Source organism: Aethalodelphis obliquidens, unplaced genomic scaffold (assembly GCF_003676395.1).
Source record: "Aethalodelphis obliquidens isolate GAN/ISIS:26980383/991018 unplaced genomic scaffold, ASM367639v1 scaffold42, whole genome shotgun sequence".
Lineage (NCBI taxonomy): Eukaryota > Metazoa > Chordata > Mammalia > Artiodactyla > Delphinidae > Aethalodelphis > Aethalodelphis obliquidens.
The window spans coordinates 2,914,301-2,928,164 of record NW_020837986.1 but is presented as its reverse complement, the minus strand read 5'-3'; the positions used below and the strand labels follow the sequence as shown (position 1 = coordinate 2,928,164).

Genomic DNA, 13,864 nt, shown 5'->3' with positions numbered 1-13,864 from the left:
CCCTTGGATCAGAGCCAAAAGTAAGCCTTCTCCTTAGAAGGGGGTATCTTCATGGTTTGCCAGTCCATTCATTTTCTTACCACTCTTTCTTCTGGCATTTGATGAGTAGTTCATTTGTTTATTTATTCATTCATTCATTCATCAAATACTTTATGAGTACTCATGACATGCCAGGCACTGTTGAAGAAATTGGGGATACAGCAGTGAACAAGACAGGTGAAAATCTCCTCCTCCGTGGAGCTGATAGTCTAGTGGGATGAGACAGGTAATACATAATAAACTGATAAAATATTGAGTCGGCCAAAAGTTCGTTCAGGTTTTTCCTTAACATCTTACGAAAAACCTGAATGAACTTTTTGGCCAACCCAGTATACAGGATGTTAGGAAGTAACAAGAGATAAAAACAAACAAACAGTAGAGTGTGGCTGATGGTTTGTGACTTTAAATTGAGCAGTGAGGTTAAACCTCATTGAGAAGCAGGGGTTTGAGTGAAGACCTGAGGGGTGAAGGAATGAGCTCAGTGAATATTTAAGACGAGAATATTCTAGAGAGAGGGAACAGCCAGTGCAAAGGCTCTGAGACAGAATCATGCCTAGTGTGGCCAGACTGGCATGAACGAGGAGAATATTAGGAGGTGATGTCGGGAAGCTGAAAGGGATGTACGTGGGAGTGGGGGAGTAGACCATGTAGCCATTATAAGGACCCTCTTCTTTTTTTATTGAATGAAAGATTCTTTAAACTCTACAGTGCTTCACAATTTTCACAAGTTTCACACACATGGTTTCATATAATCCCATAATAACCCTTTTCCACTCCCACCCCTATACTCCCCCTCCCCCCCTTCCCTCTCCTCGCTGGTAACCACTAGTTTCTTCTCTGTATCTGTGCGTCTGGGTCTTTTTTGTTATATACACTAGATTGTTGTATTTTTAGATTCCATATATAAGTGATACCATACAGTCTGTCCTTTTCTGTCTGACTTATTTCACTTAACATAATGCCCTCCAAGTCCATCCATGTTGCTGCAAATGGCAAAATTTCATTCTTTTTATGGCCAAGTAGTATTCCGTAGTGTGTGTGTGTGTGTGTGTATGTATATGCACACACATGTGCTACGTCTTCTTTATCTATTCATCTGTTGATGGACACTTAGTTTGCTTCCATACCTTGACAATTGTAAATAATGCTGCTATGAACATTGGGGTGCATGTATCTTTTTGAATGAGTGTTTTTGTCTTTTTTGGATATATGCCCAGGAATGGAATTGCTGAGGACCCTGTTATAATTGAGTAAGAAGGGGGCCACTGGAGGGTGGTGAGCAAAGGAATGACATGACCTCACATTTTAACAGGATAATTCTGGTCTCTGAATGAGAATAGACCAAAGCAAGGGCGGAGGCAGGGAAACCAGGTAGGAGACTACTGCACTCATCCAGGGTAAAGAGGATGGTGGTGGCTTGGACCGTAAAGGTTCCATCTTGTATCTGTTCTGAAAGTGGGGCGAATATGATTTCCTGACTGATTTGGTGTAGGGTATGAGAGAAAGAGAGGTGTCAAAGGATAGCTCCAAGGCATTTGGCCTGAGCAGTTGGAAGGATGGACTTGCCATCAGCTGAGGAGGAGAAAACCATGGATTGACAGGTTCTCTTTTGGACGTGTTAAATTTGAGATGTCTATTAAAATCCAAACAAGGGTGTCAAATACAGTGGGCTCTATGAACCTGTAGTTCAGGAGAGAGGTCTGGTCTGGAGATATGATCTGGGGTGTCAGCAGCATACAAATTGTATTTAAAGCCAGGAGTTTAGATGAAATCCTCAAGGACTGAGTGTATTTAGTGAAGAGGTCTGGGATCTGAGCTCTGTGACATCATTAATAGGTTGAGGGAAAGAATGGGAACCAGCAAAGGACATGGAGAAGAAAAGGCCTGTGATTTAGGAAGAGCAACATGTGTGGTGTCCTAGAATCACTTGAAGAAATTTATTCCCAGGAGAAGGAGGGTGGCCAAGTGTGTCAAATGCTTCTGAGAAGGTCAACATGGACAGTTGGGACTGAGATCTGACCATTGGACTTAGTAACATGGAGGTCACTGGCGACCTTGCCAGACAGTTTTGGTGGATGGTGGGATGAAAATGTGATTGGAATGCATTTTTTTTTAAACTAATTAATTAACTTATTTATTTTTTGGCTGTGTTGGGTCTTCATTGCTGCGTGTGGGCTTTCTCTAGTTGCGGTGAGCGGGGGCTACTCTTCGTTGTGTTGCGCAGGCTTCTCCTTGCGGTGGCTTCTCTTGTTGCGGAGCATGGGCTCTAGGCATGCAGGCTTCATTACTTGCGGCATGCGGGCTCAGTAGTTGTGGCTTGTGGGCTCTAGAGCTCAGGCTCAGTAGTTGTGGTACATGGGCTTAGTTGCTCCGCGGCATGTGGGATCTGCCCAGACCAGGGCTCAAACCCATGTCCCCTGCATTGGCAGGTGGATTCTTAACCACTGCACCACCAGGGAAGTCCCTGGAATGTGTTTGAGAGAGGATGGGTGGATAGGAAAAGACAACTCTTTACAGAAGTTTCCCTGTAAGATTTGCTAATCTTTTTAGCTTCTAGAGCTCTTACAACTTGGCATCTCTTTCTATATTCTCATGAGGACACTCGTGTGGGAGAGCAAATTAGGCATCACTGAGTGGTTCATTTCTTACTTAGAGGAAGTGAGGAATATGAGTCTTGAATAGGTCTCTGACCCAGTGTGGGAAAATGATGGATTCAGAGTCACAAGACATGGGCTTGAATCCCAACAATAATTCTTGTTACCCCAAGAATAACTCGGGACACCTTCATTCTCTGAGCTTCATGTTCTTCATCTGCAGAATGGAGAGAACAGTCACTTCCCTGCGGAGCTCATATGGATTAAATGGAGAATGCGTGTGGAAATACCGGATCCAGAGACTGGCACACAGTATGAATCCATAGCAGGCTGGGGTGGTATTCAGGTGTCATGCGTTTAGGATTTAATTGCATTCAGAGGAGGCATGTACGCGTTTGCACGTTTAGTTATTGTTAAGTGTGCTAATTGCCTCTTTAAGTGAATTGTCATAATTGTGTGATTCCAATATTTTGATGCAACATATGCTTATTTTTGGAAAAGGCTTCTGGTCATTTGGGCTGGTTCCAGTGTGTTAAGGTTTTGGTTTTTTAAATGAAAGGCATGGACTCGTGCAGTCATTTGGCATTTACTGTCACATGCCATGTGACAGCACCTGTTGTGGGTGCAGGGAGTAGAGAGGAAGGTGACAGTCCACAGACATGAACAGTGGGTGACTGAGGGACTTCCAGTCTGTTGGGAGGGGCAGATATGGAAACCCCCAGGTAAAGTCTAAACCCAAAGCCTGGTGCGTCCTCCCATTTCATGTGCTCATTCATCACATTCTAATTGAGCACCTACTGTGTGCTAGGCATTGGTGACAAGACAGCCTTAACCCCTGCCCCCGTGGAGTCTGTGGGGAGGGGACACAAGCTAAAGGGAAGGAAAGAGTCGCAAATCATTGCAGGCGATAAGGATGCCATGGGGAGCACAGATGAGGCTGTGGAGGGGGAATGAGAGGAGGGGAGTTGCTGTGGGAGGGTCTGGGGAAGGCTTCCTGGGACTCTGCTTTCCGGGATGATATGATACCTGTGGCTGAGTGCCATCTAAAGGCAGTCAGCCCCTCACCCATCTCGGTGGTCAGGCTGAAGCCAGACATCACCCTGTGCTGCACAGACCTGTGGTGTGAGGAGTTAGGAACATTCACGGTGGGCAAAACAGTGAGGATACTGAGTGGGTGAGCTGCTGTCTACTTGTCCTGTGTCCTTGGGGAAGTTCCTTAATGTCTCTGAAACTCCTGGCAAGGACAATAACAACAGCAATAACAACCGTCACGGAGCAGGCTGGCTCTGTGCCAGGAGGTGTCCTGAGCAATTTACGCATGTTGATTCATTTACTCTTTGCAGAAGCCCTACAGTATATACTGTTATTACCTTCTTTTCACATACGAGGAAACTGGGGCACAGGGAGGTTAAGTAACCTGCCCAAAGCCACACAGCTAGTATGTGGCAGAGCCAGAATTCAAGGCACTGGACCACTTACACTGTACTGCCTCCTGTAGCAGCAGTAATGGCTACATACCTAATGGCTACTGCTACATAGCAGCGTAATGGCCATCTCCAGCGCAGTCACGAAGGTCGAGTGAGATGCATGCTTATGGCACCTGCCATAGGACGTGGCTCATTCACCCATCCAGCTAATTATTTAGCTCTGACTTTGTGCCAGTTGCTGGAAAACAGGACATATAAGGGCTGTCCCGGCAGAACTCACATTAAACATTAAACACATAATTATACAAGAAGTTAGCTACAAATCTGATGAGTACTTCCAAGAAGAAATGCAGGGTGTGTGACACTCTAGAGAGTGTCAGGGAAGACATTTAAACCAAACCTATGGCGGAGGGATGAGTAGGAATGGGCCAGATGAAGGAAGAGCGAGTGACGGGCAAAGCATTCTAGCAGAAGGAACAGACTGTGTGAGGGCCTGGAGGCAGGAATGTCCCTGTGGCTAGAAGGGTGATGGGAGCCAAGCCAGGTGAAGACTTACAAGCCATGTTTGGTTCTATGGACTTTATCCTAGGACAGAGGCGAGCCGTCAAAGCCTTGTAAGTGTGGGAGTTATGTGGTGAGATGATCATCTTTCAAGAGACCCGTTTGGCTGCATGAAGGGAATGGATTGGTGGGGACAAGAGTGGGCTATGGGAGACCAGTAAGGAAGCTGTTGCGGTTCCCCAGGTAAGAGATGCTGGTGGCCTGGACCAAGATAGTGTGAATGGAGAGAAATGGATAGGTTTAAAAGATATTTCAGAGGAGTTTCATTGGACTTGAGGGGTGACTGAAGGTAAGCCCCCAGTTCGTGGCTTTATTAACTGGGTGGAGGATGAGGGAGACACAGGTGCAGGTTGGGGGAAGGGGCATCGTGATTGCAGCTTTGCACATGTTCACTTTGAGATGCTTGTGAGACATCAAGTGGGAGCATTGAGTAGGCATTTAGATGCTCAGATCTGGAACTCAGATGAGTGACCAAAATTGGAGGTGGAAATGCGGCATCAAGATGGAAGTTGAAACTGAGACTGTGTGAGGTCCACCTGGGGAGAAGGTGTAGGGCAGGAAGAGCAGAACACTCAGGACTGAACCCAAGAAACTCCAACGTGGCTGGCAGAGAAGGAGTTGACACTGGAGACAGAGAAGCAAGGAGGTGGGCAGATAACTGAAAGCACGAGGTCCTGGAGGCTAAAGGAGGGATGTTTGCAAGATGAAGGAAAGGGATTCGTTGGACTGTCACTGCTGAGGGGCAGATGAGACGTGGCTGGAAAAGAAAGCCAGTTGGATCTGGTGCCATGGAGCTCACTGGTTGGTGAGGGCATGGAGGGAAGAGAATGCAGGTTGCAGTGGGCTATGGAGTGAATGGGAGACAAGGGAGGGGAGCCAATGGGTGAGGACAGCCCTTTCCAGAAGATGGGTGTGGACCGGAGGAGAGATGGTGGCAGCTGCAGAGGGATGGGGGGGTGTGTAAGACCAGAGAGTTGAGCCTGTGTCAGTCCAGCAGGGAGGGGAGGCTGAAGAGCCAGGAACAAGAACGGTTAATGGAATGACCAAGGTCCTCGGGGCAGAGGGAGAAAGGACGGGGTAGGACCATTCATACACACGTAGGAAGATTGGCCTTCGGCAGAAGTAGGGATGGCTCTTCTGGCATCAAAACAGGAGGCAAGTTGGTGCCAAATGGGCAGGTTTGTGGTTCTGGTGTCAGGACATTTTGGAAGCTATTTTCTGTTTTCCCTGTGAATGAAGTAGAAGGTGACTGGTCATCTGCAAAGGGGCAGAAAGGGAGTTAGAGGACTACTCTGGGGAGAATCATCGTGGAGATTAACAAGGTGGAAGGGAGCGGTTCCCATCAGCACGAAGATCCCACGCAGAGCTGGTGAGCGTGATTTCTGGTGAAATTTGGCCAGAGCCTTGCTCAGCTGTCTTGGTGAGGGTGCAGACGGGGCGGATGGTTGCATTCACATCAGGGGTGGGGGGTTTACTAGCGAGGCGCCAGGCATAGAAGGGTACAGAGTGCTTTCTCTCCAGCCATTTCTGATTTCTTGGGGGTATTTCTCCCCTTTCCCCTCTCTGCTCCCTAGAGCAATCCATCTCCCTTCACCAACTTATGTACCATTCATATCCTTAACCACAAAATTATACCATTTGACCTTTGGGTATCTTGTCTTGGAAGAGAGGCACGTAAAGGTGAAGTTACATTAACACCTGCATATATGCACCAAAATGCATCAAAATACAATCTGAAGCATTTTCATCACCCTTGGGGACCATGTTAAGATGTTTGGAGGGACCTCTCTCTTTCTGTCTCTTTTTCAGTAGAGACATACTAGTGTTTAGGCAGGGAGTGTTCAGAAGGTCTTTATTTGAGGAATGGGCACTGGGAGCAGAGTGGACATAGACTCAGAGGGGGAGACTGATGCTTGGAGGGTCCTTAAAGAGGTTGCTACTGTCACAGCAATACGAGAAGATACAGATCAGACCCAGTTACCTCCTAGTTGTAACCTGGGCGAAGCCTCTAGATCTTGATTTTTTTGATCTGTGAATGGGGATAAATACAGGATGCGTTTAACGATTAGAGATTTATATGTCAATTACATTGACATGTGAATGGGGATTTTTTTTGACCTGTGAATGAGGATAAATACAGGATGCGTTTAACAATTTGAGATGTATATGTCAATTACACCTTAATAAAGCTGGAAGAGAAATAGTTCAGGGCTGGCCTACCTGGGGAATTAGGGAGACACCCACATCAAGGTAGACCTCCCTGGGGAATTTGAGGGATGTCCCAGGTCAGTTTAGACACACTTGGGGAATTAGGGAGATCATAGGTGACACACACTTGTAATTAAGGAGACAGAGGTCACTGTAGACACAGCTGGGATATTAGAGACACATACCATTTGTTACACACCTAGGAAATTACGGAGAAAAAATAATTAGAGATGATGTGCACATAAAACACCCACCATATATTGGGTGATCAGTAACTAGCAATGGGGGCTATATTCTGGGTAAGATACAGTAAGGGAGAGCATTGCATTGGGGTCCTGTGTAGAAAACGTGCTTTTGATCTTCACCTTTTAGTGGGAGGAGTTACTTTCCCAAGCTCATCAATAACAAGGCTGGACCAAAGCCTGTTTCTTGGTGCCCAAGCCCTCAGTTTGGCCTTGATCGGCACTGCCTCTCAGGATTGTTAGGACCCAGAGTCTCAGGGTCCAAGTCACAGACTAGAAAGCGTTGCCTTCCTTTGCAGACAGTGTAAATTAGGGGAGGAGGGAGCGAGACCTTTTTCTAACTGTGCGACTTTCGCAGGTGAATTCCCCTCCCTGTGCCTTAGTGTCTCTATCCATAAAATGGCTGTATAATAACAGAACCTCCTTCACAACGATGTTGTGAGAATTAAATGCATTAAACTTTTGTAAAGCGCTCACACCTGGCACATACTATATGCTCAATAAATGTTAGATATTTATATTCCCTGACTGAAAAAACTGCTCAAGGAAATTGTTTATGGTAGAGCTGAGACCTACCAGGACATGGTTTCCACCTATGTGTCAAGCTTGATCAGGAGAAACGGGATCTTCCTTGGGCCCTCTCCTGGTCCTTCTGTTACTCCCAGGCACCAGCTGGGGGACTCCCATCAAATTGGATTGAAATCCCATGGATATCGATAGAACGGCTAATGTGTATACTTAGCCATGGAGCTTGAAAGGTGGATGAGCCCATCCCCTGTCCCCCTTTGTGCGAGTATGGAAACTGAGCTGAGAGAGAGCAATGACAGGCTAAGATCGTGCAGTACGAGATATATAACTTTGGTTGTATGCATATAGAGCAACTAGGCAGGGGACAGTCCCCAAACCTGTGAGCTTGGTCCAGCTCTCGGAAGCAACTTCATGTGGTAGGAAGGAGCCAGATCTTGGGGTCAGAAGACTGGGTCCTATTCCTGATGGCTCCGGATGCCCTTTGCCACCAGCAGGGTCACTGCTTCCTGGCCTGCTGTTTGCCTACCCGTGAAATAATCTCACAGGATCCCTGCAGAGGGAGCCAGGAAGCAAGAGGTGGCTTGGGCTCTGGGTCCAAGGTGGGGGCATGAGTGTGGCTAGGCACTACCCTCTCGGATCATGTTTCTGTGGCTATAAAGGGCAGTCTAGGGCTCTTCCCCAGGAATTGTGGTGAGGTTCACAGATGCCCGAGAAGAGAGGCATTAACAACAAGCAGGTGTTTTAGAGACCATGTGGGCCTTCTTCCCACCATAACTCCACTCGAATCCTACCCATCCCCACCCCCTCAATGACCTCCTCCAACAAATATTTACTGAGAGCCTACCCACCAAGAACCAGATATTGTAATGGGCTTCAACTGCCCTAGCTATTTTAATACACATACTTAATTTACCAAAGAATATAAGGATGTTAGAAGATTTATTTCTCGTATGCTGTTGTGGTTTCATGTTTTTTTCCTTCTCTACACATTATATTTTATGACTGTTGTAAGCCCCATTCTCACTGTTCTCCCTCCAGAAGGCTGATTGAACAGATGTCCATTAGACACCCTCACTTTGTCCTCTATACCTTGAAACTTCTCCTTCATGTTTTCTTGGATCCGTCTTGCAGTTCACACATAACTCTTCTCCTAGGTCTAATCGCTCTCAGAGCACAGAAGAGGAGGAATGATTCCCCAGGCTAACATAACCTTGGTACTAAAACCCAACAAAGGCAGTATGAAAAAGGAAAATCATAGGCCCATCTTACTCGTGAACTAGATGCCAAAATCCTAAACAGAATATCAGCAATCAAAATCTAATCATGCATAAAGTGACCAAGTAGGGTCTATTCCAGAAATGCAGGGTTGTTTTCACATTAGAAAAACCGAGTGTAGCAATTTACCGTATTAACTGAATTCAAGGAAAAAGTCACTTGAGACTTTCAGTCGATGCAGGGACAAGGAATTCAATAAAATTAAAATTTGATGCATGATTGAAAGAAAAAGGAATGCCCTTAACCTGTTATAAAATACCTGTAAGAACCTATGGCAAATCATGCTTAGTGGTGAAAATATTGAGCTACTTAAGATAAGGAAAAAAGCAAGGGTGTCCACTCTTACCATTTCTATTCAGCATTGTAATGGAGCTTCCTGGTCAGTGCAGTGAGGTGGGAAAAAGGAACAAATAATGTTTGGAAAGGAAGGTGTCCAGTGTGGCTCGTAGCTTGTGCTCCTGGGGGAATGTTTTTACCATTTACCAAGATGAGAAAGACCAAGAGAGGACCCAGTTGGGAAAATATAAGAGAAGGTCGCCCAGCTGCCCTGGAAGACCATGGGGCAGGGAGTCAGGATACTTCAGCTCCACTCCCAGCTCTTCTACTAGCCCTGCATGGGCCGCTTTCCTCTTGGACCTGAGTTTTTCCATCTGTAAAATGGGTGGGTGTGGACAGATGGATTCATGGTGGGCTGCAGGGGCCAGATCTGGTGGGAAAACAGAGAAGAACAGGTGAACAGGAGCTGACCCCATTCTCCAGGAGGGCAGGTTTCTGTATACAGGCTGTACAGTAGGAGGAAGCACCCATTTGGGGATGGGTCAGGAGTCTGACTGGGCCATCTTGACTGTGTGCCTTGCAGAGGGATCATCCCCTCTCTCTTTGCCAAGGGGTTATCATTGTTGCTATTTTTGGTGCTGTCAAACCTGTTCTGCAGCTGTAAGACATTGACCCTCAACAACATGCCCTTTTGATGTTTTAGACCTACAACAGCCAGAACGAGAGCAATGAAGACTATGAGATCCCCCCAATAACACCTCCCAACCTCCCTGAGCCATCCCTCCTGCACCTGGGGGACCACGAAGCCGGCTACCACTCACTGTGCCACGGCCTCACGCCCAACGGGCTGCTCCCTGCTTACTCCTACCAGGCCATGGACCTCCCAGCCATCATGGTGTCCAACATGCTGGCCCAGGACAGCCACCTGCTATCGGGCCAGCTGCCCACGGTGAGTCCCTTTTACCTGCCACGGTTCCTGCTGGTTACAGCAGGAAAGGGAGTTGATGGGGAGCAGAATGTCAGTGCCTTGCTGAGGACCCTCTGCTCATGGGCAGGGTCTGGGCTCGGTTGGTTACTTGCATGGGGGTCTGCAGAATATTGGGGGTGGGCATGGAGGGAAATTTATGTCCTCACACTACTTATTTCTGAAGCTGAGTTTATAATATCTCGATATTATTTGTTTTATTATTTTTTTAATAGTATAGTCTCATCTTTATTTTTATTTTTTAAAGACTTTATTGAGGGGGACTTCCCTGGCGGTCCAACTATTAGGACTCTGTGCTTCTGCTGCAGGGGCCCTGGGTTCGATTCCTGGTCAGGGAACTAAGAATCGCACAAGCTGCTTGGTGTGGCCAAAAAAAAAAAAAGTCTTTATTATTGAAATATAATTCACCTACTATACAATTCACCTATTTGAAGTATATGGTTCGGTAGCTTTTAGAATATTCACAGAGTTGTGTGACCATCAACACACTCTATTTTAGTACCTTTTCATCACCCCCAAAAGAAACCTTATACCCTTTAACCATCATCCCCAAATTCCCCCATCATCTAGCCCTAGGCAACCACTGATCTACTATATAGTTGCCTGTTATGCACATTTCATATAAATAGAATCAGATTATTTTTAAAATATCGTATTGCTTCAGCTAGCAGGGAAGAGGGTGATTACTGACTTAGAGTTTTGAGGATGTGTGGGAATTTGGCAGGCAGACCAGGGAAGGGAAGGACCTTGCAGGCTGAGGGAACAGCATGTACAAAAGCAAGAGGCAGGAGCCTCATGCTGTGCTTAGGAGTGGCATGTAGGTCGTTCTTTTTATTGGGCTGGAGAGAAGGGACATGGAGCTATACAGGGAGAGAGGAGTGAAAACTAGCAGGGCCTGATCATGAAGATCCTGAACACCATGCTGAGGAAATGTATGATTCTTCAGCATGGATGGTTGCTTTGAACAATCAAGACCTACAGAAGATCAGCAGAGATTTTTTTGTACAATGGGAAAATCTCCTTAAGGGAATTCTAGTACTTCTCCTGAATGACTGTGATGTGTGTTTATTTTTGCTTTTTCCTTCACAGCTAGTCACAACCCTTAAGTTCATTCCTAAGTGACAGTAATCAAACTCAAATGAGCTGACGCAGAAAAAAAGACTGAAATATCCAGGGGTGGACAAAGGGTTTCAGGCATAGCTGGATCCAGGAACTCCAGCAGTATCGTTAGTGTCATCTGCGCAGCAGGCATGAAGGCTTCCAGCAGCCAACATCTTCCCTGATGTCTCTGGCAGGTGACAGTTTGGGCCTTCCAGGGAGGACCATGACAGCGTGGCTGGACCCACCACTGTGTCCAGGAGGAAGCAGTCCTTGTTTTTGTCATAAACACACCTGTGGAGGGGAGGAGGGGCCCCTAAATTGATTTCCCGTCAGAATCACATGATGTTGGATGGATCATGTTTATCTCTGCAGAGGCTGCTCAGAGGTCATGGCCAAATGTGTGGCCCAATTCCAGCAGATGCCTGGGACCTTCAGGTATACAGTTTATCGTCTAACAGTCTTAACTGTATTTTATTTATTTATTGTTTACTCTTATTACCGCCAAATCTCCTTGCTTAAAAAAAAATCCTGGTGTACTCTATGTATACTTTTGAGAGCCGCGTCACTTTTGTCTTTTCGAAGCTAGTGAGACGTAAAAGGAGAGAAGGAGAGAGGGAGGGAGGGAGGGAGGAAGCCAACTCAAGCCCCACATTTTATGTTGTTCGGGGTCTGACTAAAGTGCTCAATGGAAATTGATGCTCCATTTGTTGAGGAACGAGTCCATCAATAATGCAGGTTCTCCGCTTCCCCTTCCCTCTCTAGACCTGCGGATTCCACAGCCATGTGGTTTTAATTCCACTTTGTTACAACCCTTTTACCTTAGCTGCTTGCCCAGCTAATTTCCTAACAAAAACCTCACAATTCCAGACCATCCTGGTTCGGGATTTATGGTAACAGAGGCAGGGGCAGGGCCCTGCAGACGTCTCTGGTGTGTACCCTGGGGAGGGCCGTGGATAAGGGGTGCGTCTAGCTGCAGTTCTGGTCCACAGTGTCACTGGTCTGGGATGCTGGTGGTCAGTGGAGACAGTGTGGGCTAGTGATAAATGCGTGGGCTCCGGCATCCCACGGACCCTTATTAATCCTGGTCCCACATCCTGAGCTTCAGTCCTCTTTTCTTGCAGTGACGTGTATCTGAGATAATATATGTAAAGTCTTAACAAATGTCTGGCAGAGAGTAAACAATCAGGGAATGTTTGCTATTGTTATTATTAGTCATAAAAATGAATTCCCACTGTAACCCAATGGCAGTGTTTTCCCATTAGTCTCATTTACCTAAAGGAACAGACTGCAGGTACTCACAGGTACCTTGGTAGGGCCACCTGGTTATAATAGCTCTGATAATTACAAAGGATATTATCTGTTTATCAGAGATGACCCCCCCCCATCCTTCCTCCTAGAAAATGCTTTTGTTGGGCTCAGTCCAAATAGGTACTTTGTAGCCACTTTCCAGATTTCTTTAAAAACTAGTGCATGTTTAAGATGCTTCACAAATTCAGATAGCTTTAATTCTTCCATTAGTGAGAGTTTTCAAGGGTTCACTGGGTTTTATATTCCCTCGTTATGAAATGAAAGATAAGCCAAACTATTTTCCCCAGGGGAAGGCTGCCGGACCAAGTAGGAAACCAAATAAGAACGTGTCCATCAATTGGGACTATATGGCAAAGAGGGACAAAGCACCCTTGAAGACAATTGTTTTAAATGTGTCTGAGCTGAAGCTTGAAGGTGTGTGTCTGTGTGTATGGATGTGCTGCTATGTGGGTGATGCTGGAATTTGTGTCAGCGCCCTCTAGATGTTAAGCATTGTGCAAGAGGCTTTACAAACATTTTCCCACGTAATGCTCCCAAGTTCCGAGCGAGGCAGGAACGACTGCAGTGAGGAAATGGCGGCTCAGAGCAGGTAGGTGATTGTATCAGTTTCCTGTGGCTGCTCTAGCAATTGTCACAAACTCGGTGGCTTAGAAACAACGGAAATTGGGCTTCCCTGGTGGCGCAGTGGTTGAGAGTCCGCCTGCCGATGCAGGGGACGCGGGTTCGTGCCCCGGTCCGGGAGGATCCCACATGCCGCGGAGCAGCTGGGCCCGTGAGCCATGGCCGCTGAGCCTGCGCATCCGGGAGAGGCCACAACAGTGAGAGGCCCGCGTGCCGCCAAAAAAAACACCGGAAATTTATTCTCTCACAGCTCTGGAAGATGGAGGTCCAAAATCTGTATCATTGGACCAAGATCAAGGTGTCAGGAGGAGTGACCTTCCTCCAGGGACTCTGGGAAAGAATCCATCCCATACTTCTCCTGGCCTCTTGTGATAGCCAGCTGTCCTTGGCTTGTGGCTGCATCACTCCAATCTCTGCCTGTCATCACATCGCCTTCTCTTCTGTCAGTGAGATCTCCCTCTGCCTTTCTTATAAGGATGGTTAAGTACTTAGGGCATTTAGGAATAATCTAGGATCATCTCCCCATCCCAAGAGCCTTAACTTAATCACATCTGCAAAGACTCTTTTTTCCAAATACAGTACCATTTACAGGTTCCAGGGATTAGAATCTGATGTCTTGAAGAGGCCATTTTTGGACTTAACCACAGTGATCAGCCTTGATTGAGAGCCAGCTAGGTACCAGGCATTGTTCTGAACTCT

The 13,864-nt window shown here is 46.6% G+C and overlaps 1 protein-coding gene across 1 annotated transcript in view; it reads left to right on the top strand.

Moving 5' to 3' along the window:
• The window catches only part of TOX2 (TOX high mobility group box family member 2), a 132,563-nt gene that overhangs the window by 75,612 nt on the left and 43,087 nt on the right, over positions 1 to 13,864 (top strand). Inside the window, exon 3 of the mRNA XM_027078265.1 lies at positions 9,854 to 10,099. Coding sequence (XP_026934066.1) covers positions 9,854 to 10,099 — 246 coding nt within the window. The remainder of the gene's footprint in view (positions 1 to 9,853; positions 10,100 to 13,864) is intronic.